Raw genomic sequence first — 27,501 nt, forward strand, 5'->3', positions numbered from 1 at the left:
TTTTTTAATACCTTGTTTGAACAGCAGGGTGCAGTGAGGTTCTGGAAGTGCCCAGATCTTCAAAGTTTATGTGTTTCAGTTGTATCAGCATGTAAGGTATGCGCCATGTAAGGTTCCCCAGACATTTCAAGAGAGCTGGAAAATATGTGTTTCTCGTATGTGCAGCACAAACAGTGCCACAGTGGTGTGTAATGTTTTGAGTGACTGCTCAGAGGTTTTAAGAGGAGAGCCCTGGAGTGAGCGGTCAGCTACAGGTAGCTTGCTCTGTCTTATATGGCTCAGTGTGGTGGTTTTTAATATGCTCTATTAAAGTGCCTCAAACTAGTAGGATGGCTGTAGAGGATGTAAGCCTAATTGGGAGGAGACGAACGAAGTCTCTGAACACTTTCATCTATGACAGTGGCTGTCAGAAAACATGAGAGACTATTCCTGTGGTGCTTAATTAAGGCCTGAGTCTTTGTAACGAAAACAGCAAACAATTAATTAATGATTAAAAATTAACTGTGTGTCCTTTGAGTAGTGATTTATATGTGTAATTAATATGGTATATTTAAAAGCGTTAGTTGTCCTTTGCAGAGCTGGGTAATAAATGGTGGATTCAGAAGGTGTTAGCTTTTACTTCAAAACAGTCATAGGATTAAAAGGATCTCACAAAGCAAGAATGGCCTCCCCTATTCTGATTCTGTGTGAAGAAATGCTGATCTTGTGCAGCTATTCTGTACGTTGTAATGTGTTATTTTACATATCTGCTCTATCTAGATAGGGTATCGCTTCCTCCAGTACCTCAATGTTTTGTATCACTTCTGTTTTCAAGCTATCAAGATGGTCAGTTAAACAGCCATATTCAGTTACACATACACGTAAGATGTTAGTGCTGAATTTGGGTTATCCTACTTTTCCTCAGCTGAGGCCCTGTGTCCATGTTCTTAAAGATGTCGTGCTTAGCATTGCAAGACCTAACTGACCTCACAAATCATATAGTTATTCAGAGGGTCAGTAAGATGGGACATCTCAGGAGACTAGCTCTATTCAGACTCTGGATTTTACTCTGATTTCAGCAGTGATGGATTTAGGAGCGATAGCCATTTTCTGTTACGTTTCTCACTTTTGCAAAAAAGTGGTTATGTTCACTCAAAATGTACTTTCATTATATCTATGATTTGCTTATGTACCTTTAAAAATCCTTAGAGTTTAAAATAGAGTTTGAAAATAGTTTTTAAGGAATATGCTTTTTTGATACTGTAAATATGGATTTTAAACTACCAGGAAAGCTTGGAAATATACTGGTATAAAAGAGACCAGTGATTCATTTGCTATAAAGTGCTTGAAAGGAATTTGTGAATTAAGGCTGCAAGGAAAAAAAAAATGTGGCATAATGCTTTAGTAGAAGTTGGGAATTCATAATTATTTTATTTCTTCCTATACCTATGACCATAGACTATTTCATTTTGGATGATAAGGACAAGAGATGTTGATACAGTAGTTCAGTTAATAAGCCATTTCTTAAGAATTGTTTTGGAAACACAGGGAATTATTGTATATGGGTATTATAATGAAAAGGATAGAGTAATGTGGTACCTTGAGGTTTCTGTTGTGGAGTAGGACAACAAATTTTATATGACACTGTTAATTTCAGTGCTAGTTAATAAACTTGTAATAAGGTAATTATGTCTGTGGAGGCAGTGCTTCTTGTATAAATGCTTATTGGTATCCTTAAAAAGCCATGAAAACAAATGAAAAGGCGTATTCCATTTAGAAATATACAGTAGAGATATAGAGATGATACAGATTTGGATGTATTGTTTAAAGTCAACTGAAGTAGTTACTGGGCAGTTGAGTGGTAACTAGCTAGTTAATAAAGTTTGATTCGATTCTTAAATTGCAAACTCTTCTGCAAAGTGTAGCCCTGCTGTCATTGCCATTGTATTCAGAGTCATGGCTTTGCTGATGCCTTTGACTGTGGGATTTTGGTTATCATCTGAGGTCTCTATAGTAAGTGCACTCTATATCATAGAGGCAGAGGTATGTATCTGGAGTTTGACATTTAGAAGATTAGAAAAAGAATTACAATATGAAGTTGCTTTATGGTTTTCTTCTTAGTGAAAGAAAATTGTTTTTGATACTAGCAGTAACTTTACTGATTAGCTGTGGGCCCTGAGAGCTGGTTTATGAATTAAGTAAATATTGAATTAATTTTGAAGGCACAAGGAAAATAAAATAGCTAGCTTTTTTTTGTGTTATTACAAACTTTTCTTCATGTTCAAATAGTAAAGTAGCCCACAGCACTTCACTGAAATGTATATTTTCCTGCCTATTTTTATTCAGTGCATAAAATGCATTTGTATACACATTCTGTATGCTTTTTTCCACATTAGTAATGCTAAACTTTTGAATTTCAGTTAAATGTGCTCTAGAGCTTCCTGAAATAACTGCCATGTCAATGTATGCCTTATTACACAGTATAAACCATTCAACTTTTTCATCACTGATTTCTAGGTTCTTTAAACTACAAAGTTAGTGCTGTGCTAATGTAAATTTTACTGTGTAAAATTTTTGAAGTTGAGTACTTTTGTTAAAGGCTCTTAACCATGTAACTAATTTACACACATATCAAAGCATTCCTGCAAATTATATTAAAGGATAATTTCTGCAATATGGGACTTCAGCTTTCTCACACTGTAATAATAGGTAACTAAGCTGTGAAAATACAACAGAATGGAGCTCCATAATCAAAATTGTTAAATGTCTGTTTAACAGCACGATAGTAGTAGGAGCTGACCAGATCAATCTATGTCTGTGACAGGGGCGACAGGCTTCTGCCCTCCCCCCCCACCCCAGTCCCACAAAAAATGGGAAGGAAGGAAGGGAGGAAAAGAACAGCGGCAACAATCTATAGAGGAAAACTTATTTTATTATAATATTGGAATACAAGATAACACAATATATACAATTTAATTGAAATTGAGATTAATAAATCAGACAAGATGAGAGAGAGAGAGTTCCCGGGACTGAGTCAAACCTGAAAAGCTTGGAACGGCTAGGAAAGCACCTCCAGCACCCACTGCAAGGCAGCAAGAGAGCGCCCCCCCCACCCGGAAGGGCCAGATCCCGTGACTGCTGTAATGTACAGGGATAGGTACCTGGGATTGGGGCATTAACACTTCAATGCCCTGTACGCTACATGATGTTTTGATGTGGAATACTGAAACCCAAAATAAAACACCAAACAAAACACATTGAACCATGACACCTCCAAATTGAGGAGACAATGTAGGAAGTACTTTTATTTTCTGTATAGAAATACTTCTCAGATATTCCATCTGAATTTATATTTATTGTTCGTATGTATATATACATTCAGCCCTTCACTTTCCTTGTTCAGTAAGAAGCTGGAAAATCTGCTTGAGGAAGGCAGTCATGTTTTTTAAAATATTAAGAGTGGAAGCAGTCCATATCTGGGAGGGTTTTTGGTTTTTTTTTTATTTTTTTTTATTTTGTTGTTTTTGTTTTTTTTTTTTTGAGAGTGAGAGAGCATTAAGTGGCAGTTTGGGGAAATCTGTTTTAAAAGGGAATTGAATGTTGCCTGCTTGAGTGCACAGAATATATGCTTGGGTGGACAGTCTAAAAGGAGATCATTGCCCAAAGCATCCCATTGCATCAGGACAAGTGATGTGAAGCTTCCCATTTCATTTAAATGATTTACTCGCTAAATTACACTGTTTTTGTGAAGTATTCTAAGTCATGTACGAGACGTGGAATTCTTAACAGCTGTGAGATTTCTCATGTACTTGTTTCCCTGTATCCCTTTAACATTAAGGAGGTGTTAAATAGGCTATGACATTTCAGTCCTGCCTATTTATTGCTCTTAGGTATGTGGCAGCCTCTGTGATATGCTGTGAACAGGAGTGCCCAGTATTAGCCTTCAAATCACAGTATTACGTACAATCTCCAGAATTTTTCACTTGTAAAATAATTTTATATTGTTTTCTTACATAAAACTTCTGTAAGCGTATTGATAGTCAGGCCATTGCTTAAAATACTAGTATTATTAAGTGTTAGTAAATAGATACATATCTTTAATCTGTCAGTTTCTGCTTTGCAGTATTAGCATCAAAAAAGTAGTATTGATAAGGATAAAATTATGTTTACTGTTATCATTTGTTTGGTCAACACACAGACCTTAGGGGAGAGCAATTGGCTATCAGGGATCTCAACCAAATAGGGACTAAATATTAAAAACTAATTTCACTTTCATGGGGTTGGACTCGATGATCTCTGGAGGTCCCTTCCAACCCCTACAATTCTGTGATTCTGTGATAGTACTGAGACTTTTAAAAAGGTTTTGTATTATTTTTTTTACCTTCCAGTTTCAATGATACACTGAAATAATGTGGGGTTTTTTCCCCTCACAGTCACAGGTAAGCCTGTGGGGGAAAAGAAAGCTTATCTCAAAACTACGTGTGACAAAGTAGCTCAGATTTTTTGTTTGTTTGTTTTGCTCTGTCCTGATCTTTATTTTCCTTTTGTTTGTTTGTTTGTTTGAGAGACATTGTGCAGTATGTTACCCAAAAAACTGTACAAAACAGTGATGTGTTTTTCTGTCTTTGAGGGAGGTGCATGTCACTGCATGCCTGTGCAAACACATGCAACAAGATGGTTAGTAGCAGTGTCTGGGTCCACAGAAATTTCTTGTGACATTTTATTGTCCAGCGAGCAAATACAAAAATCCCAGACTTGTTTGAGCCCGATATCAGCAGTTTAGAACATGGCAATTGCCTAATCTGTTGCATTGCGTTGAACTTAAAACAGGTTTTTACTAGTTTAATGAAGTTCTTTCAATCTCTTGAAACTAAACTAATGCATGCGGTGACAGATTTTACTGCCCTCTGTAAATCAGCACAAAGATCTCATTGGTGCTAACCTCTGCAGCAAGCTCCATGTCTTCCTGTTCCTCTTCAAGGTGCGAAAATTCCTTCCACTAAGAACAGTAACTGAGCACAACCACTGCTGGACTTAATATGGTGGAGATGCACACTGGATACATTTGGTATATGTGTTTCTGACGTTTCCTTGTTATTCGAAGACATAGCTGGATGGTGTAAATGCTAAACCATTTCTTCACAGAGTACTGAAGTGGAGAAGTCTATCTTACAGTTTAGTTCTTATTTACTGGCTTTCCTCTTGCTCACAGTAGCTTATTACAGCTAGAAAATAAGGTGCTTCCTCTGTCTCTGTCAGGACTATACCAACACAGAAAAATGAAAAGAGCAATATGACCCACAGAGCTGCTCAAAACTCCTAACCTCTTAGGTTTTAGCTGCTAGGACTGACACCAAGCTGAGGGCTGTTACTTTTTACTTGTATAGGCAGAATTTATAAAAAGACACTTCTTGTTGGCTGTTTTTTTGGTGGTTTTTTTTTTTTTTTTTTTTTTATTTATTTTTATAAAATATCTGAAGTGGTTATTTCAGGAAGGAAAGGTTTCACGTGCCTTGCAGTTATTATGTCTTGAACGTTTTCCTGGTCAGCCTTGATCCTACAATTGTCCTGTCAGTCTTCAGCTAGTTGATACATCTTTCAATCTCAGGGGACTGCAGAGGAGTTCTGGTCCCTCTGTCTTTTTTGACCTTGCTTGAGAGGCAGGGGGTGTTATGTGCATCCTATCTGAAGCTGCAGTGAACTGTAACTTACTGTGCAATTTATGCTTCTTTATCACAGGGAATCATGTTTCTGTAGAGTAAGTAATCATTCCTTTCTTTCATGTTTGTGGCCTGACATCATTAATACTGGCAGTACAGCTCTGGGAATCATTTGATAGTTAAATTGAACAGTCTCTCTGCTGGCTCCACATTGACAGGTTGTAAAATGCTGAATATGTTACTTGATATTAAAACCACATTTGAGCAACAGACTCATTACTAGATCTCAAAATCAAAATCGATGCTCAAAATTCAGAAGTAGTATCAATAACAAATTTTAATATACTGTTCTTTTGTGGCATTTTTCATTGTAAATCTCGTTGTCCACATTTCTTGTATAGTTATGAGGACTGCTTTGAAAGTAACGCCTCCTACTTTATTATGCTGGCTTATGATATGAGAGGTGGATGTTAGTGATATGGCAATAGAGGCTGAACATTCTCACAAACATGACATTACATTTTGTTGCTATGCAACACAAGGCAGCAGTGGAGCAGTCTGACACAATTGCATCTGACATGGAAGTGTATATGAAACGAAGGTGTGTTATTGAATTCCTCCATATGGTAAAAATGGCACCCATTGACATTGGTCAATATTTGCTGAACATTGATGGAAACCAAACGGTGGATGTGAGCTCAGTGAGAGTTGAACTTTGGGTAACCTTTTCCTAGCAATAGTGCTGTCATAACAGATGTGAATCAATGGGTCACTTCCTCTAAGGGTAACATCTAGGCTCTTGATCACTGCTGGTGAAAATGGTGGTGATTTTGTTGAGAAATGGTGTTGTGTAGCCGAGAATTTTCTCTATGAAATGGTGGTGTTATGCTTTTGGCATCTATTGTAGTTCCCATAAAAATAAATAGGAGGCATTATTTTTGGAACAGCCTATAGCAGAGATAATGATACTGAAGTGAACTCTTGGTCAAGTGTTTAATCCAAGGGGATTGAAAAATAGTATTCTTTCTTTGACTTGTATTCATCAGTATCTCTGAAACCATGGCTGTGGTACGTTAGTAAAAAGAAATTGAGCATGTTAAAGAAAACTAAGATAAAAACTAAGAGCATGTTGTGAAAAAGCTTTGTTAAGTGGAAGATGCACTGCCTGCTTTTTAACTCTAAAAAGATAAGTATGGCCTGAGCACAGCAACATTAACAACTGATTTTCCCTCTTCTTTTTGTACTATGGATTCTATGGTTGAGAGTTTGTCATGTTTGATAGTTTGTCTATTGTATCTTCTTGTTTGCTCTCCATTCAGTTCAGCTTTTCAGCTACCTTTACAATGGCTGAAACACAAGCTTGCAGAGGGCTTAAATGTAACTGAAAGTCTAGAAGTTGATTAATCAGCTCATTTATAAGGGGTCTTCTTTCCTCTCTGTCATACATTGCTGCAAATGTACTGGCATACCTTTCTGGTGCAGTCTTTGTGAATGTACACCACGTGTTCGGTGTACACCTGGCTCTCTCAGGATCATGCTCTTGGTCTGGCTCATCAGGAGTCAAATCAGGGCTATGTAGCATTTCTACAACAGCATATTCTCTCAAATAATGCATGCCTTTTTCTATATCAGTCTATTTCTTTTTCTTAGGCATCAGATCGTCTTTGAAGGGGTATGTTTCTTTTACAGCTAACAACATCCATTTCCAGAGGGTGAAGGCCTGGTTCTGGCATGTGCCAATGCCTCTGTCAGTGTCTGAGTTCCTAGTAATGCCATCCAATTGGCGAGCTTCTCTACTATCTAGCCGCACACTGTTGGCCCCCTTGTCCCAACAGTAAAGTAACCAGGTGACAATAGGCTCATTTGGGTGATGTGAGAAGTCTTTTCTCAGACTTTGAATTTCATTCATTTTCAGAGATTGATCAACAATGGTAATGATATCTTGCTCACCTCTTACTCTTTCAGGACTTTGTGTTGCCCTCATAGGTGTTGGTGACTGGTCTTATTGGGGGCCCCTCCTCTGGACTCAAGGGTATTTCTCCTGGATCTCGGAGCCAGTCCTCAAGACCTCTTTCCTCCTCTTTCTTCTGTTCTGAGTCGAGATTCGTTTCATTTTCCGTCCTCTTACAGGGGCAACTGACATCAATTATGCCTCCTGTGGTTGATCAGGTTGGTCAGTTTCGATGCTCTCACCCTCTAGCTCAGCTTGGAGTCTGTCCCATTCGATTATGAGAGTATTTAGTTCAGTTTGGAAGGTGTCCTGTTCAGTTTGGAGGGTGTCGAGTTTGGATTGAAGGGAGTCTCACTCAGATTCAAAGGCATCTCGTTGAGATTGGAGATTCCTTCTCTCAGCTCGGAGATTCTCCCCTTCGGCTTGGAGTCTTTCTTTCTCAGCTCAGAGACGCTCTTGCCAGGTTGTGAGATTCTCTCTCCTGGCTAGGAGACTCTCAACCCAGAGATTCTCTGTCTTGCCTTGGAGACTCTCTCTTTGGGGTTGCAGGGAGTCTCTCTCAATTTGGAGGGCATCTTTCTCTGATTGGAGGTCTTTTCTCTCAACTAGGAGAGTCTCTCGCTCAGCCCAGAGATTCTCCCTCTCTGCTCGGAGTCTCTCCCTTTCAGCTCTCAGACACTCTCTCAATTTCTCAATTTCACAAACTCTCTCCCTTTATGGGATAGTATTGAATATGGCCCAATAAGCATTAGCCAGGCCCCAAATCATTTGTGCCTCCTCAGATCTGCCTGAGCCACAGCGTTCCTGTCTCAAATATGTGTTTAAACTCTCAGGGTCTTTCAGGTGTTCAGGAGTAAAGTTCCATGACACCGAAGATGTTCCATCTCTCTAAAGTCTCTCCCAAGCCTCTCCACACTCCCTGCCACTCAGTATTCTTTGGTTTTGGGGAAGGCTTCCTCAAAATACAATAAATACAAATAGTGAGATGATGAACATTAAGTTCAGGGAGGTTAATAACGTGATCAGGTGAGCATTCAAAAACTGTGTAAAGGATTCAAATGAGAGACTGGGAGCTTGCTTAAAAATCCCAAGTTCTGTAAAATTAGCAGCTCCATCTGCAAACAGGTTTAAAAGAGAAAGCGGAATCCTTTTTTTTCCTCTTTACAGAAGCAAGATAGCAGTGCTAAAGTTTACAAATATCCCAGAATATTGGCAGTCCACCTGGCCTTTCAAGGTCAAGTTTTCAGTGAGCACCTGTGAAAAAGATGAACTTTCCCAATGAAGTTCTCCAAGAGCAGAGAGGGATCCGTTCTGAAAAGCTAAAAAGCAGCTTCTGCCCACATTCTCCTCCAAGGATGTCAATGGTTTATGGGCTGGTTCAGCCCAGTTCTGTAACTAGCGGGGCGGAGGGATTTTGCAAAATCTGTGCCTCCGGAAAAAAGGGAACAGGGGATCCCAAAATAATTAAAAACAGCGGCAATGATCTGAGGAGAAACAAACTAATTTACTAAATATAGTATTGGAATGCAAGATAGCACTCCATAATACAATATAATCAGAATTGAAGCTAATAAATCAAATATAATGAGAGAGAGAATGTTCCCAAAGGTGGATAAGCCTCAGCATAACACTGAGTTGAGATGTGCAGTCCAGTTGAACAGTAGGGAGATGGGAGGGAGAGTGGACTAAAAAGAGTGGATGAAAAAGAGCCCATCAGGTAACCTTGCCAGGAGTTATATCTGCTCTCTCTGACCGCAAAGTCCCCTGGGGAATGTAGTTCTTCTCTTCCGGGCAGGTACCCAGAACTTGAGGATTAACAGTTAAATCCCAGTGCCCCACATGATGTTATGATGTGGAATACTGAGAACCAAAAATCACAAAACCATGACTAAAGCATTTAAGAGGTTTTACTGCCACTTAGAAGATTTCTGAGAGGAGCTTTTAAGGTAGATGATATGTTAACTGTATTTCCTTGGATTATTTGATCTTTATATTGTGATTATTATATGAACTGGGGATTAGGTGCAGTGTATTATGTTTACATCTAAGATATTTTCTTGAAAGTGATATGTGATTTTAATACATGTGCTATTTAAAATATTGGGTAACTTCCAAATAATTCTTGTTCTCAAATTGGAGGGCTTTCAACAAATGTCAAGTGTTAATCTTAGGTCTGCTCTTAAATTCCAATCAGCTAAGAGTATAATTGTTCACTAGAGAGTGAAGTAAATTATTTTCTGCACAGCAACTCAAAGAACTAGTCAGAAGGAAGTTTCAGAATTGGTGGTCATACTCTGCAAAGTGCAAGTAAAATGCTCTGCATATCATAGTTCCCATTAACCTTCCCCCGTTAAATACAAGGATAACCTTTGCACCCTGCTGTTGAGAGTGCTCTTGAAGTTGGTGGGATTCCTTCCAATGGATGCTAGGGTTTTAAATTAAGTTATAGAGGCGATGGCTATTGACATTTGGATGAGAATGGAGCAGTGCTATTATGCATGCTACATTTTAGTGAATTGGGAGCTACAATATCCAACTTTGCAATGTAGGTTAATTTTTTTTTTTATTAGTGTATGCATGGTGTTTTTGTATGCTGTCCTTTAGTGACAACCTACATAGATAAATTGATAAGGGGTTCGTTTCTATTGTCCCTTGGACACAAGTAGTAGACAGTGATGGATGCAGACAATTTTCTTTAAGGTTCAATTCTCTGGTATTTGGTTTCCAAAATCACTGTAGATTACAAAGAGCAAGTGGTTCCTCTTCATTTTCAGATATCTCTGGAAATCGAGTCCTTTTGCTTTATGTGCTAATTGTCAAAAGAATCTGTTGTACTTGACTAGTTCCTTGGATGCCTCTAGCATGACATCTGAAGTAAAGAGGGGAGATTTCCCAGGGGAAGGTGGAGTGTAGGGCTGTGAATGTGTTCACACTATTTAAATAGTCATTAGGCCAGATTCTGCTCTGTTCACAGATGCACAACCAGCCTTCCATATTCATGAACACTCTTTATCTGCTTTGACAAATGGTGCAACTTGAGAATTGAGCTTTCATCTTTTTGCTTCTGTTTAATCAGTTCAACTTGAGTTCAGAAATCATGAGCTTGTTGAATCCAAAGAAAGTGGATTGTGATTCTTGTGATTCTAAAGCTCCAGGTGAATTTGGCCATTTACATTTTATACACTGCTGGAGAGTTTTCCTTTGAGAATCTGTAATATGTGTTTTACTTCTATTTCCTGTGCATCTTATGCTCTTTTATAACATAATGGCCTACTCTCTGGAACAGATTTTCAAGTTATCCTCCTGCTAGCACATACAGAAATTCTCCACATTCTCTTTTGTATTCATAAAATTTATAGCCTAGATTATCATTTGGTGTAGAGTGTAGGAGAAAGCACTTGGAACTCTTCCTTATTAGCACAGCTGAGGTACGCAAAGTTTAAGAGCATGTTCCAAGTTATGCTTTAAGCATTATCCTTCTCCTCCCAAAACATTCACAGTGTTCTATCAAGTAATAACAATATTAATAACAGTGCTACCGCATAGCATTTGTGATTCTCTTATTAGTGTTACCCATATTACATTATTTAAAGCTGCAATAAAGCTACCTAAGTCACTAAGTGGCACTCCTTTCGGAGTTAAAACCAGAGGAAAGGTTCTTATTCAAGGGAGAGGGATAATATGCAACTGTGTATTGTCTCATTATCTGCTTTCCAAGTAGTTGTTTGCCAATAAAAGTGATTTATTTATTCCTTTTTTAAAATTTATTTGCAGTAGTTAAGTCTAGTAGAACTGAACAGACTCTAATGAATTTGTAAAGGCTTGGTCTTAGGTGTTGCGTTGTTTTTTCAGTTTGTAACAGTGAATGCTTAGATGAACTTCATGTATAACAAATGCCTTTGTATACTAGCAATTTGTTTGATTTACATTAAGAATTTTGAATTAATCATAAGAATCATAGAATCGTCGAATGGCCTGGATTGGAAGGGACTTCAAGGATCATTAAGTACCAGCCCCACCCTGCCGCAGACAGGTTTGTCACCTGCTGGATCAAGTACTAGATCAGGTTTCCCAGTGCCCCATCCAACCTGGCCTTAAACACCTGCAGGGACAGGCATCCACATCCTCTCTGGGCAGCCTGTTCCAGCACCTCACCACTCTCTCAGTAAAAACGAACAAACAAACAAAACAACACCTTCCACTTTACATCTAATCTTAAATCTCCTTTCTTTCCGTGATCTCCATTGATGAATTTTATGATGCTTACCAAGAGAGTAGAGCATAGCTAATACAAGCCTGGATGAAGAATAATGATCTCTGGCTATTCTGCTTCCAATACCAGGCTATCTGCATGGTGCTTCATGATGCTATGGTTGCCCTGCTCTGAAGAACGTACTTCAGCCTCTTTACCTGTGGATCTTGAGCTAATGGTCAGATGACAGATATCTATGTACATGTTAAGGAGGAAAATTTATTTTGAAGAAATGAAAACCGTGTAGCCTTATTTGTGGCTTTTATCACTCTGTGGAGTGATTCAATGAAAATGAATCAGATCTGAAAATGACAGGAGGAGGAAAATGATTTGAGTATTACGGAACATAGCATTCAAAATACCTTTGCACTTTCTAATGTTATTTCAACACTCAAATAATATGAACTGCAAACCAGTGCTTTCAATTATGTGGTGCAGCTACATCATGCCCTTGCAGTGTGACCTTGAGCAACCAACTTGTGAATTTGCAGTTAGGTAAGGGCTCAGTGCACCCCATCTGCTCTCATAAGTAGTGAAGTGCTTTTTCATAGTTGTGCTTGTAATGAAACTTACAGTGTGATTAAAGCACATCATTCAGAAAAGGATTTGTTTTAATTTTGAACACATCTAAAGACAGACATTCACCAATTTTAATGCTATCATTTGACTTGGCAGATTATAGAGAGAGGTACTTATTTTCCTGGGAATATTCTCCTGTGTATGTTTGTATACAACATATTAAAGTAGCCCTTGAGTTATCTTTTTGAGAAGGTGAGGTGATAACCAAGTTGAACCTGATTTCAGCGATGTCATTGTCACCAGTGATACAAAAGCACAACATTTGTAGGATGTTTGTGTTGGACATTTTTGAGAAGGCAGTACACTTAGTCATTGGCTTGTGAACCAAAGGTCTGCTTCAGTGATGTGGTGGTCTGTATTCTTTGTCTGGTAGTATAATTGTGCAATTGGCTCTCTTAAAACACTGTTAGAATTCTCCAATTTATAGGCTTCAAGATCTGCCCATACTGCCTGTCTTTTTGACTCTGCTCCTTTTTTCTGAGTATAATCTACTGATATTCAACCTAACTTGAACATAAAAAAGAAATATTGCCTTCTGAGCTTCTTTGGATTTCAAGGGCTTTTTGTGCAGATTTTTTTTTTTAATATTTCAGAATTTTTAGAAGTGTGAGAAGAGTGGGTGTAATAAAATCAATTGCTTTATTACTTTTCAGACAGATGTATGTATTTTGGCATAAACTTTATTTCCTGCATGTATACTGTTAACTTAAATGTTAATTGGATGAACTCAGCAAGTCGCTTGCAAACCTGGCACAGCAGCTCTGAGCTCTGCTGTTCAAACTTTTGCATCAGGACTATAACACTGTACTTCTGGGAGAACCAAAGCATGTGCTTGTGCCACATGCCAAATCAGACAACCTTGGCCTTGGAATGTAGTAAGTTTATGTGAAAGTATAGTTAAGTATGGAAAGTATGTATTAAGTGTAGCAAAATCTGGCTGTGTAAATGGTCAAAGTTTTGCTAGTGCAGCCACAGAAAATAGATGGACATGAATATTCTGCTTCCTTTTGTGGTGCAGCAGACTGTCATGTTTTATTTCCATAGCTGCCACTGACCTTTCTTGCCACGTGGCTAACTATTCCCTTGGCGTTGCTTGAAAGGCTGTGTGAGCTGGCTAGGAAATTCTTTCTGTGGTTGTCTTCTAGAGTCACTTCTATGCTTGTCGTAGCAGCTGAAGAGCCTTCATTCTCCTGTCCAGAGATCATATCAGCTCTCATCCTTCACACACATGCTTCAAACACACGTTTAGATACCCACAGTGGGGAGAGTGTGGTATTCTGTTCAATCCCATGTTCTTTTTGTTTTTTATAACCTCTTCATTTTCCTTCTTGGCTCAGACTTGTATGCATAGATGATCATAAGGCTGTCCTTGCTGCTGGAGTACTGAGTGAAGCTCTCCTCACAATCCTTCTTTCTCCACTGTTTTGTGCTTACAAATGAGTTGTTGCCAGCTGCTTCCATGCGCATGCTCATATTTGATAAACTGCTCGTAGAGATTTCAGAATTGACTTTGATATCCTGCACAACTGCAGAGATGAGGCTGATGCTTTGCCCAGGAGAGGTCTGCAACCACTTCAGATGCATATTGTTTAAGATTTACTGAAAAATAATAATAATAAAGAAGACCTTACACAATTTTGCAATTTTGTCCATAAGAAAAAATACCAGTTAGTAACATAGTAAATTTGAAGTTTACTCAAGAATGGAGTTATTAAGTAAAATTCTGGCCTTACAGAACTCTACACCCTCAGAAGTAAATTAAAAATAGGAAGGAAAATCACCTACCTTTGGGATGGCGAAAAAGTATCTTCTTTGCATTTTATTACAAATAAGAAAGACAAGTAATTTGAGAAAATAGTAGGCATTTTCATTATGATTTCTTTAGTTGTTTCAACGTTCAGTGTAAATTTCTCATATGTAGTGTAGGAGTGATTCCTGTGAAAGAATGAATGAGTTTGGTGTGGCTATGACAAATGTGCTGCTATGGGGACTGCTCATTGAGCTGCTTGTAAGTGGTTAACGAACGCTGTGATTCTGTGGCTTAGAAGATGTACAGCTCTACTAGCCTTGTGCTCCTGCTAGCTGACACCTATATGGTTGTAACAAAAAGCCAGATAATCTCACTCTCTTTACAAATCATAAATATCTCACATCATTTTCCTGGTAAGCTTTGGTTTTTAGAAAATATAAAGAGAGCTGATGTAGTGGTTTAATTTATTTAATTTGTTTTGGGAATCTGTGCTTTTACAGCTTTTTTTCTTGTATTAATTTCTTGTGGCTACAGCCCTTCAATACAAACAATAAATTAATCTTACTTGCCTTGTCATTCTTCATTTCAACTAGTCCAAGGTGAAGTCAAGAGATTATGCTTCTAAAAATGCTCGCTGTTGAGTTCTGACATTTGTATATGTGTTAAGTAACAGTCTTAAGATTTTGTTGCTAGAGTACTTGTTCCTTCAGTGCCTTGTATTGTGCCTACAGAAATGCCCTGTAGGTCTTTTTATATTCCTTCTTTCAAAATGCCAGTGTAACAGTCTTTCTCTCCTTTTCTTGAAGGCATGATACTGCTTAAAATCGAAACTCAGACTCAAATGTGATGACAAAACTGAACTAAAACTATCATTGTGCTTAGTTTGTCTGAAAAGGTAACTTGGAAGCAGCTGGTTCTTGTGGTTGGTAAAATCACTGTAAGCATTTTCTCCGTGTTCTTAAAGAGACAAGAGTTTCCCAGTTTCTTGTACCTTACAACAGTTGCCAGAGTATGGCTGTATGCTTTAATCTAACATGGTCCCTTTCAGTAAAACCTTTTGCAAGCCTTACGGGGCCTTTGGCTGTGTTTTTCTTCCATGTTCAGAGAGTGTGGTGTTTGTCGACCTTACTTCCCACTGAGGTCCAGCATTTGGCTCCTGCAGGCAGTATTCTTCTTTGTAGTTACATTGTTCAGGGTAAAGTCAGGATCAGGGAGACTGAGAGTAATTGGCTTTATAGAATGCCTGCAGCTTCAGCTTACTCATGGGGCTCTTGTAGCTTCAGCTGTTGTCCCAACTGATGAGCCAACTGAACTTAATGAGCATTCATATCTGCAAGGTAGAGCCTGTTAATTTAAGCTGTTTGATTGAGGTGTCAGATATGGAGCTTTTTTCCATCTTTGCCATGGCCTATGTGTACATTTGCATGCTTGGCTGGTATGAGGAAACCTAGTGATGAGTGTGATCCCAGGCCACAACCATTGCATCCTGTTCATCCACAGGGCCCAAGCCATGATGTTTTCTTGTGAGATGATTTTATTAGACTATCTATTGCAGATACCAGCCCTACTCACCAATCTCCCACAGCCAGCAGTGCTGATCAGACCTACTGATAGGGAATGGAATTCACAGTGAAATCCAGATTGTGATGTTTGACTGCGTAAAGTTAATATTTTGATACAGATGGGCATTTTATATTTTCGAGGTTATCAAGCAGTGTGTGTGAGTTCTGTCTTCCTGGCAGAGCAGGAGACTTGAAATTTTTTCATCCTCTTTTAATCTTTGCTTAGCTCTGAAAGCAGATCTCAGAGCTAATACTTTGCTCATTCCACTGAGACTGAAATGTGTATTTTTGTTCAGACTTGATTATAGCCAAGCACTGTTCTACCAGCAGAGGAGGTTGCAGTGAATCTTTTTGGGTGCGTATTAATGTAGTATTTTTTTTAATTGGTTTTGAATGACTCAATAACCTATCTTTCTGGAAGTTACAATTTTTAGTTATTGTTGTGTTCTCATTTATACAAGTTGCTACTAAATTTTTTTTTTTTTTTCTAAGTTCACATGGAATCACAAAATTGCAGGTTTGAAAGGGACTTCAAGAGATCGTAGAGTCCATTTCCTCTGCTAAAGCAGGCTCCCTACAATAGGTTACAGAGGTGTCCAGACAGGTCTTGAATATCTCCTTAGAAGGAGACTGCGCATCCTCTCTAGCCAATCTGTGTCAGTGCTCTGTCACCCTTGCTCTAAAGAAGTTCTTCTGCTTGTTTGTACAGAACTTCCTATGTTCTTGACCTCTTGCTATATCCCAACGAGAAGAGCCTGGCCTCATCCATTTGTCTCTCACTTACCTTTAGATATTTATAAATGTTAATCAGATTTCTCCTCAAATTGTATTTTCCCTAGGCTGAAGAGACCCAAGTTGCTAAATCTTTCCTTGTGTGGGAGATCCTCCAGACTTCGTTATCTTTATCATCTTTACAGCCCTCTGCTGATCTCCTTGTAGGAGATTGATGTCTTTTTTGAGCTGGGAAGCTCAGAACTGGACACAGTAGTCTAAATGTGGTCTCACCAGGGCAGAATAGACAGGGAAAGTCACCTCCCTCAACCTGCTGTCTGTGCTCTTTTTTAATGCACCCTGGGATATCACTGACCATTTTGGCCACAAGGGCACACTGCTAGTTCATGGCTAACCTGTCATCTACCAGAACTCCCAGTACCTTCTCCACAGAGCTTTTATCATGTAGGTCATCAGCTAACCTGTACTGATGCATGTGGTTACTCCTGTCCAGGTGCAAGCCTTTACATTGCTCTTGTTGAATCTCGTCAGGTTCCTCTCTGCCCAACCAGGGATGACATCATAAAAGGTTATGAGGTTGGTCAAGCATGATTTCCCTGTGGTGAATCCATTCTGATTACTTCTGATAATCTTCTCTTCCAATTGCTTGAAGAGGGTATCTAGAATAAGTTGTTGCATCACCTTCCTAGGGACAGAGATGAGGCTGAGTGGCCTGTAGTTTCCTGGATCCTCCTCCTTGTCCTTTATGAAGATTGCAGTGATGTTGGCTATCCGTATGAATATGTATACATTTTTTAAAGATTTCACTGTTCCGTGCTGCAAGTGAATTTATTCCATTACCTTCAAAGCCTTTCTGTAAGTAAATCAGTGCACCTACTGTTTATGTGGGTGGATAGTGATAGGGCAAGGAGGAATGGCTTTTAACTGAAACAGGGAGGTTTGGATTAGATATTAGAAGGAAGTGTTTCACACAGAGGGTGGTGTCACACCAGAACAGGTTGCCCGAGGAGGTTGTGGATACCCCATCCCTGGGGGCATTAAGGCCAGGCTGGATGTGGCTCTGAGCACGCTGGTCTGGTGGTTGGTGACCCTGAATAGTAGGAGGTTGAAATTAGATGATCTTTGAGATCCTTTTCAACCCAGGCCACTCTATGCTTCTTGATTACCATACATCCTAGTCTAAATGACTAAGCTTCTACTTTCTGTTTTAATGGGCATTCATACCTTTCATTTATGAGTCTTCTTGCAATTTGGTTATATATGATTGTTGGGAATCAGATTATTAGTGTTTCATTGTGACTTAATTAATTTATTCATAAATTTAGACATGCTTTTTATTCATGTCTATGTAACACAATGTCATATGCTGAAAGCTAACAAATTAAACCCTGTGACGTTGTTCTGACTGATGATGTGTTACCAAAAGCAAAGATTGGTTGCGGTTTTAAACCTTCTAATGTTACTCTAAAGCAGTACTTCTTGATACTGAGAAAAAATAACAGCATATTATTGGAAATAGAATATGCTTTTATTTCATGCTTGGAGGATGATTTGAAGGATGCTTGAACCAAAGTTAGCTTTAAGTAGTTCAGTGTGAGTAAGGAAGTATTTTAGAAAGTAACCTTAAGCATAAATAGATATACTTTAAATGTTTTATGTGCAGAGGAGTTACTATTGAAAAATGAACCTACTTGGATTCCTATAAATACAGTTATGGTTGCTCCTGGTGCTGCTACAGGGTTTCATCTCTGCTGAATTTGCCGCACGCGCTGGTTGCAGAGAGGGTAACAGAATGATCAGATACTGAGGATTTCACATGAGAGAAAACTCAGATTATACAAGATGAAGGAAATGACTAGCAAAACACAGTCTATCTGGTTAAGCTTGTCTTAAATTGTAAGCTGGAGAAGAATGAAAAGGAATAAATGTGCTACCCTTTCCTTCTCAAGGGTCCAAATGACTGTCATTCTGTCAATACAATGTGCTTAGCAGAAAGGAATGCAGGGAGTTGGCAGGTGGCAGAGCCTGAAACAAGTTGTCCAGGGAAGTTGTACAATCTTCTTTGGAGATATTCGAGACCCACCTTGACACTGACCCGTGTGACCTGCTGTAGTGAACCTGCTGTAGCCAGGGGAGTTGGACACGATGATATCCTGTTCCTTAGAGGGAAGTTTTTCACAGAGAAGCACTGGAACAAGTTGCCCAAGGAGGTTGTGGATGCCCCATCCCTGGAGGCATTCAAGGCCAGGCTGGATGTGGCTCTGGGCCGTTTGGTCTAGTGCTTGACAACCCTGCCTATCAAACTAGATGATTATTATGGTCCTTTCCAAACTAGGCCATTCTATGATTCATAGAGGTTCCTTCCAGTCCCTGCTAGTCTGTGATTCTGTGCAGTGTATGGGAAGTAGGCCATCAGCATCATCATTATTTGATTAATCGATGTTTCATCACAGGCATGACTTTCCATGATGTATCGCCAGTAAGGGAATCATTCTAGGCATTAACATTTTAAAAAAGCAGCTGCTGCTTATAGTTTGATTTCTTATGCATAGAGTGTGAACCAACTGAGCCAAGTATCATATGTGATTGTTGCCCTATTATTGCAGTGGCAATAAACAAACTTAGGGTACAAATGCAAGGGTGCAGATAATCGCATGCTCTAGTGTGTTAGAATTTCCTGGCTTCTGATTAATGTTGTGCAATGTACCCTTCACAACTGGGTGCCAGCATTGATAGCACAAAGCAGATCTGTGTGTACAGCCTTTGTGAATACCATAAAAGAAAGAGGAAATTTGAGAACCTGCTAGAATGTATTTCATTTGTTCATAATGGCCCTGTAATTGTTGCTATTACAGAATTTCGGATAGTGGCTGTGGTGTGTTTAAGAATTGGGCCTGTGGTTTTATTGCAGAATTATTACATTAAAATCATTTGGGGACTGTAGGCATATAGTCACACTCACTCTCTTAAGTATTATTCTGGCCAATATTGTGAAATGCAGCTGTTTCTAAGGGACAAGAGGCGCTAGAGTAACTGTTGAATTAATAACAAAATTGAGATCCATTTAGTTTCCTTTTTTCCCAAAGACTGTTAGCTAATTTGAGATCAAGGCACAGGAAAATTAGGCTTTTTTATTATTGAAATATTTTTTTTATTAGTGATGCAAAAACGGCTTTGACTCAAAGCACCTTGACCTTTTATGTGGCCTTTAAGAGACTGAAAGACTCCTTGGGCTTAAGGGTTTTAAATTAAAGAATTAAAATGTTGTGTTTTGCTTCTGGGGCCAAGAAAGAGAATATTGAAATGAAATCATACACTTGGTTTTGCTGAAGTGTTTAATGAAGCTGATGTTTGGAGCTAGGTAAGAGAAGGGCACTCTGAATTAATTAAGAAGAGATCACATTCACATGGTGAGGACAGTGCTAAAATACAGTTATTACTGGGTTTATCACAACTAATGCACTTTGTTAGAGACCCTCCCATTTGCAGTGCCAACAGCTTTCCTAGGAAATAACCTTGAGTTACCCATTTTAAATGCTCCTTTTTGTTCCCTCAGTCCTTCAGTCATACTTAGAACTGGATGAAGTTAGTGAGGTAATTTATGGTAGACCCTCTTGTTTCCTTTTTGTGTATTTGTATGTGTACTTTTTAATGTTGTTATTGGCCAGACTGGAAGAAGTGTTTCACAGTTCTTGGTTCTCCTATCTTTGCCTTGTATGAGGAATATACACAGGGCCAGGCTCTCAGCTCTTCCCTGTCCGTTGTTCAGAGCACTTCAGCTCATCGCCTCAGCTTCATCGCAGCAGAGAAATCCTTAACAAACAGCGTGCTAAAAAGCAAATGTCTGCACTGGGAATTGGCATTCTAGAGTAATTAGAACATGTTTTCTAGCTCTCGGTAGTTAAAAAGAATGTGCAGTTGGATAATTTGGCTCCAGATATTGCTCCCCTGTGTTTCAGTCTCCTGTTTGTTACACTGGTAGTTGATAGGAAATGTATTTAATGCCTCCCATGCCCCTGGCTGGTTGCCTTTTTTTTTTTTTTCTTTTTCTTTTTCTTTTTTTTTTTTAACTAAAGCAGAATGTTTTTAGGTATGAAACACGAGTTGTTTTCCAGCCTTGATCTGTTTCTCGAATGATGAAATATGATAATTTTAAATTTTATATTTACAGATGGAAATTCTTGGAATTGTCAGTGTCCAACTCTTAAATCCAAAAGTACTTCAGTGTTTTCATTTCCCTACATCATGAATCTCTTATGCTTCACTGCAGGCTGAATATGAACATTTCCCTTCTGTCTTGTCTAAACAGGTAGTACCTGCAGTTAATTTCATCACTTATAAGTTGTGTCGAGGGAGGCTATTTTCACACTGAGTAGTAATAGCCAATTTTTCTCTCTCCTCTTAAAAGAAAAAAAAAAAAAAAAAAAAGAAAAAAAAAAAAAAAAAAGAAAAACTACAATCAACAGTATTTGAATAGCTGCTGGAGCTGTCGCCCCTAGAGTTTAAAATCTTTCTCTTCTTCACAGATATATGTTATATTCATTAGCTGTTGAAGGCTTCATACTGTCCTACTATTTGGGGAATATTTTTTGGTTGGTCCAGAGTAGAAGAAAACTACTTGAAAATAGTCATTCTTATTTTTGGGAGAAACAGCTAAGAAAAAAAAAAAAAAAAAAAGGTGGTTTTTCTTCTTCAGATGCAGAAATCTATTCTGATAGTGAATGATGTTCTGGAGCTTCTTAAACACTCCTAGTGATAAATATATGGTTTTAAAACAGTTGGCAATGGAAGAAAAAACCTGCATGAATCATTGAAAGATAAATTGAATTTGGGGAGGAATTACTTCTAAAAGCAGTAGTGATCCCTTGTGATGGTATTACATGAAGTTAAAACATATTTTTTTCTTTTTCTGTGGAGTTGTCCTGTATGTGACTCGTAGTTGGTATGTATCTTTTATTTCATTAGGATATATATTAGTAGTTAATGATAGTGCGTAGTAAAGATGTCCATTCAGTTGTATTATTTTGCTACAGTTACTGGCTAGTCTATGCAATCACTGAATTGTGAATCAAGGAGGTACAGGTTTACTGGAAAATACCATCACATGCAAAAATACCATCTCGCTTGCATGTGAGTTACCCACTTTTTCGGAAGACATTAACTGCATAACACATTGCAGAGGGCACAGAACTGAGAGAGAGTGGATGGTAATCTAGAGGGTCGTGCTGCCACGCATACCTGGAGAAATGGGCTCTTGTTGAACCTCTTGGGGTTCAACAATGGAAAGTGCTAAGTCCTGCATCTGGGGAGGACCAACCCAAGGAAAGTAAAACAAATTCACTAGTGTGCATGCTGGCAGCTCGTCAGCTGAAGGCAGCTCTTTGGAGAAGTCCTTTGTAGACTTGGTGGATACAAGTCAACCAAGAGCCTGCATTGTGCCCTTGTGGCAAAGAAGGCCCATGGTATACTGGGCTGCATTAGTTACAGTGTTACCAGCAGGTCCAGGTGAGCAATCCTTCCTCTCAGCTTCGGTGAATCCTCACCTGGAATGCTGAGATCAGTGCAGGGTTCTCTTGTACAAAAGAGGCATGGAGCTCCTGAACAGTGCCTAACACGTGTCTACTGCGATGATGAATTTGGAGCATTTCTTCTATGAGCAAGGTAAGACTGTTTAGCCTACGGAAGAGAAAGGAGAGAACTTATTCATGTGTATGGTTGGTGGGAGAATGCTAAGAGAACAGAACTAGGTTCGTCTAAGTGGTGCCCAGTGCCAGGCTAGAGGCAGTGGGTGCAAATTAGAACACAGGATGTTCTATCTGAACACCAATAAGTGCTTCTGTGAGGCTGTGGGCTCTCCTTGCAGATCTTCAGAAGCTGCCTAGGTGTGGTCCTGGGTGCCCTACTTTGGGTGCCCTGCTTGAGCAGAGTTTGGGCTTGATGGACTTGGATTTAAACATGTACATAGTTTGTTTTCCTGTTCACCTTTCCTACGAATATCTGGCTGCTGTGAGTGTGAAGAAACACGAGAAGTTCTCATGCTCCCGCTCCATAGAAAGTTTCTGCCCCATTTGTTTTGCAGTATAGTTTAATTTGCACAACTATTTAGCAATTGTGTAATTGTACAAAATCATTCTCATTTTGACAGTGGTCTCTTGAGGCTCCTTCAACCTTAACACAGTGTGGAGAGGAGAGTTGGGCTTTGTTTTTAGGATGATATACACAAGCCTAGCAGTAGTTCAGTCTCAAAAAGCAATTTTTGTTACCACTTTGGGATCTTGTTGTAACTGAAAAGAGAAAGTTAAGAGAATGCTAAAGGTTGACGGAGGTCCTATAGTGTATATACACAGAAAGTAAGGATTTTGGGGATGATTTACAAATGTAGAGGCTTTTACTTGTATTATTGCCCTGAGTATTTTATATACACATAATACGTCTCACCTCACTTACTACATACTGCAAGCAAAGGGCATGGGTTTTATTCACACTGGAAAAAAAAAAAAAAAAGGCAACTTTGTTTTATACAGCATGGAGCTAGGACAAAATGGAAGGGTGAGATGAATGACTGTAATGAGGAATTTTGTGAACTTTCCATGTAATATCCCAAGATACGATTATAATTATGTGGCAAAATGCTCAGCAGAAATCAGTCAAAGCATCTCCAACAATGCTAAAAGTTGCAGGAAAATGAAGATTAGAAAATAGGAAGTAAAAGAGGTAAGGTAACTAGCTACATGAATTTACCATTCCCACATGAGTGATATCTTGTTTGTTTTTGTTCATAAGGAGTAGTGATAAGAGGCAGAGAATGAGCTTGCGTGGTCATTTCAGGAATAGTGTTGTAGACTGGACCAGCTGTTTACATTGGTGATTGGTAGGTTTTCAAATACCAGCTCAAGTAATTAAAATATTTGCTTTCTCTATTTTCTTCACAAATTCATGTGGTAAGGATAAATTTGTAAAGTTCTTACTGTCTTTTAAAATGGCAGCTGGACACTTGAGAGGATTATGGTTAAAAGGGTAATCTTTTAGTGTACTGGTTTGAGATTATGATGTTTGTAGTACTTTGGGAATCTTTGGGAGACTCAGATTAAAGAGTCCAAAATGTAGTAGTCAGTAATTGGCTTTTTGGGTGGTAACATTGCCCACTGATACATTTAAAAAAAAAAAAAAAAAAGCGTATGAAAGAAATGAGACTTAAGAGAAGTTTGAAGTATGAAAATAGTCTCCTTAATAGAGTAGAGCCCATCCCTATCATTGTTAAAGATGAGTCTTCATTCAAGCACGTTCTCATTATTTTAATGAACGTTATGAACAGATAATAAAGGAATGCACTCCAGTAGATATAAATTAAATGCTGTCACTATTCATGACATTTTAGTTAATTATACTATCGCACAATGACTTGTGACTGTTAGCACTGAAGCTTGAGATAAAAGGGAGGGATCACAGCAGCTTGCAAAAGCTGTACCAAAGCTTATCTCTGTCTTGAATGGAAGGATAATAAATTCCACGAACGCAGATCACCAGATGACCCAGGTTTTTCTTTAGTTGTAAATTAGGGGATTATACAATCCCTGTATAATATTAATTATTAAACAAAGGCAATTTTAGATTTTAATTCATTCATGAAATTTTATAAAGGCTGGCAGACGAGCAGTGTCATCTTTGTTACCTGCAATTTTCTGTTTTAACTGCTTTTGTAAAGCTGCTTTGATGGACTGTGGGTGATCGTACTCTGTTGCACTATGTGATGTCAGCAGACCTTTTACAAGTAAATTAATGACATGATAGTCAAGTGTCACAACTTTCCTAAAAACGAAAAAGAAAAAAAAGGAAATAATTATTTGCTGTGTTCTTTTTTTTTTTTTTTTTTAAATCAGGTTAAAATTCAGGTGTTGAATTTCAGTATCGCCCTCTGGCAAACCTAACTTTTTGCAATTCTTTGTCTATAAACAAAGAGTCTAATCTATATAAATGTTTTTATTTGTACATATTCAGTCATTGGTTGTAGTGAGAAGATACTACTTTGTGCTTTTCTTTGTACCTAACAAATAGCACATAATAATACATCATCTGCTGGTTGAATGCAAGATAGGAGGACAAAAATGACGAAATGATTTTATTTTTATGTAATATCTCTAGTTCAATGCATTTTGCACTAGTTCTCTCCACATTTTTCCGTGTAGGAACCTGTAACATATATTCCTCTTACATACCTGTAAGCAGTATGGCAAGTTTTCTTTTGGTATCAGCATGTTTTGGGGGATGGACGTTTGTGATAATGATCAAGTACTGAGTAACACTGGTTTCAAAATATGGGAGGTCATGTTTCACTACTAGTCATCTTATGTGTCTACCATGCACAGTGTGTGCATCAGTAATTAAACAAATTAAACAAATGGCCATAAACACTGTAGAACGTAAAATGCATTAGACATAATTACATGTACTCTGCAAAAAAGATTTTCTTCCTTTTAGAAGAAGCCCAATTTTAGGATGTTCATGCTTCTTACCAAATGGCTCAGAATTACTTTAGAAAACACAAGTACACATTTCAGACCTTTATTTTAAATACTCAATCCTTTTCTGTCCTATTACTTACAGTCTATTCTCAAGCGGCCTTAAAGCACTAGGCGTTGCTCCAGGGTGTGTGTTGGGCATGCCATGTGTCTTTATGTATGCTGAATTCATGCTGAATGTAATTTTAATAAAACTCAGGGTAAAATGCCACTATTAGCTGTTCTGCATTGGCATCCAATCAAGGCAATATGAATGACATTTTTACTTGAATTTTAGACCTTGTGTAGCTGAAGTGTGTGCAAATGACAAATTGCCTGTGGTCAGCAAGGAGAATGCACGTGATTGTGAAGGTTGGATGATACACTCTCAGAAACAAGTTTTATACTGATGAATGTTACTGTTCAATATTCTCAGCTCTCAACCTTGTACAAATGTGAAATAGGTTTTTCCTGGCTTTTAATTCTTGAGAACTTGTGACAGTCATCCTTGTTACAGTTGATGTTATTGGCTGTGTATACACACATGTAAACCCTACATAGTGGTGTATGTTATGCATATAAATTACGATGTAATCTGTTTAAAAGATGAATCACCACATTTCTTCTTGTTCACATATGACATAAAATAGTACCATAAATGTAAAATATAGGAAACTGGTGTGGTTTATTTGCTGCAATGAGCATTTGCTTCCAAATTCTGCTTGGTACATAAAGGTACATCTTGGCTGTACAGGAAATTTCTATCTTTGAAACACCTAGCAGTAAGGGGGGGGGGTGGTTGCTGTGCTGATATATTACTAGTGACATTTACACCTGTGATTTTGGAGTATGTATAACTTCTAACAAGAATAGCTGCTTGTATGGAGGTCAGGTACTTCTGGGTGTTCTTTTATTAGTGCTAATTGAGCCACATGCTCAATTGAAATATGTGGTTGTTCTTCTAGTTGTAAATATCATCTGAGTCATATCAACTAGCACTATAATATGTAAATAATTTGTATTAAGAGAAAATATGAATAAAAGTATCAGACATCACTCCTAAACCACTTGGATTTGGCCTTTTTGGCTCAAAGTATGAGATGTAAGACAAAAAACTACTTGTCAGAATTTCTTTTAAATAGATTATAATTCTCCTTAATTTCTATTCTCATTTTTAATCTGTGATGAAGAAAGAAGTACATCGTATGTTAATTTTGAATTGGAAATACGTGTCCTTTTAAGGACTCACGTGGATCGAAGAGATATTGCAAATTGACATCATATGTTGTGCCAGGTGAAACTTAGAAAATGAGAGTGGATATACCAGTCTATGGGAAATAGAAGTGCCACTTTATGAAGTATAGAAACAGTAATGTTTCCTTCACAGATGACTACAGCAAAGTCTGGAAAATCATTTCTGTTTTGGGCTATCACAGCATGACTTATTACATGTATATATTTATGTATACACATATACGTATGCTTTTTTCTTTCAGCATTTAAAATACACCCTGAGATCACTTCAACACTGGGATTTTTGTCTTTGCAGTTTGTCGAGAAGACTCGTACCAGTCGATAGTCTCATGTGCTGCTGTAGTACTTACCCCAACAGTGGATACAAGGAAGAAAGAACAGATGCCAAAACCTGAAGCGTCTAAACAGTGAGTTATTCAAATAACATGATCGTTTATGAATGCAATGTGAACAAAGGGTATTTTCATTCTTGTGGATGTGTTTATACGCCTCATTTCTGTTTCACTAGGGGTTACGCTTAAGTGTTTCCGTAAACAGAAATTGACCTGTGACTAGGCTGCTTCTTTTTCTCACTAGTCTACCTTTTTATCCAAGGTTTTGATAATGAAGTATACAAAAAGAGTGCTTATTTATCTTGTGAAAAATTTACTTTTTAATAGGCTTAGCAGAGTGATTGCCTTTGTTTAAATAATCCTCTCATTCATCTCAGTTTTCAGTTGCTTTTTAGTTCCTAAATGGTTGAAATACTTCAATATTTTTCAGTGCCTTTTTTTACTACTGTGTTATAAGGTATGATGACATCCTCAAAAATATGGTAGTGATCTTCCACGGAAATTCTAAGAAATTGAGTATAACGTGATATCTTACGTTAGACAAAAATCATACCCAAAACATATCAGACAGGTTGGTTGTTCCCTAACAATTTTTTACATGGTCCCATACAACATTCTTGTTTCTAAAGTGGAGAGATTTGGCATGGTTAGAACCAGAGGGTTGTGGTCAATGGTTCTATGTCCAGGTGGAGGCCGGTCATGAGTGATGTCTACCAAGGGTCTGTCTAGGGTGTGGTCCTTTTCAATTTATTTATCAATGACCTGGATAGTAGCATTAAGCTCACCTTATGTGGCGCAGTTGATACAACAGAAGGAAGGGATGCCATCCAGAGGGACCTGGACAGGCTTGAGAAGCAGGCACACAAGAACCTGGTGAGGTTTAACAAGGCCAAGTGCAAGGTGTTGAGCTTGGTTCAGGGCAATCTCAGGTATGCATACAAACTGGGAGGAG

The 27,501-nt window shown here is 38.3% G+C and overlaps 1 protein-coding gene across 15 annotated transcripts in view; it reads left to right on the top strand.

Moving 5' to 3' along the window:
• CCSER1 (coiled-coil serine rich protein 1) overlaps window positions 1-27,501 on the top strand; it is a 620,464-nt gene that overhangs the window by 145,896 nt on the left and 447,067 nt on the right. For all 15 annotated transcript variants that reach the window (XR_007376361.1, XM_048941935.1, XM_048941933.1 and 12 more), the window contains one exon: window positions 26,513-26,624. Coding sequence is in view for 14 of the 15 variants with exons in the window: in XM_048941935.1 (XP_048797892.1) it covers window positions 26,513-26,624 (112 nt within the window). In the remaining variant the exon portion in view is untranslated. The remainder of the gene's footprint in view (window positions 1-26,512; window positions 26,625-27,501) is intronic.

Source organism: Lagopus muta, chromosome 4 (genome assembly GCF_023343835.1).
Source record: "Lagopus muta isolate bLagMut1 chromosome 4, bLagMut1 primary, whole genome shotgun sequence".
Lineage (NCBI taxonomy): Eukaryota > Metazoa > Chordata > Aves > Galliformes > Phasianidae > Lagopus > Lagopus muta.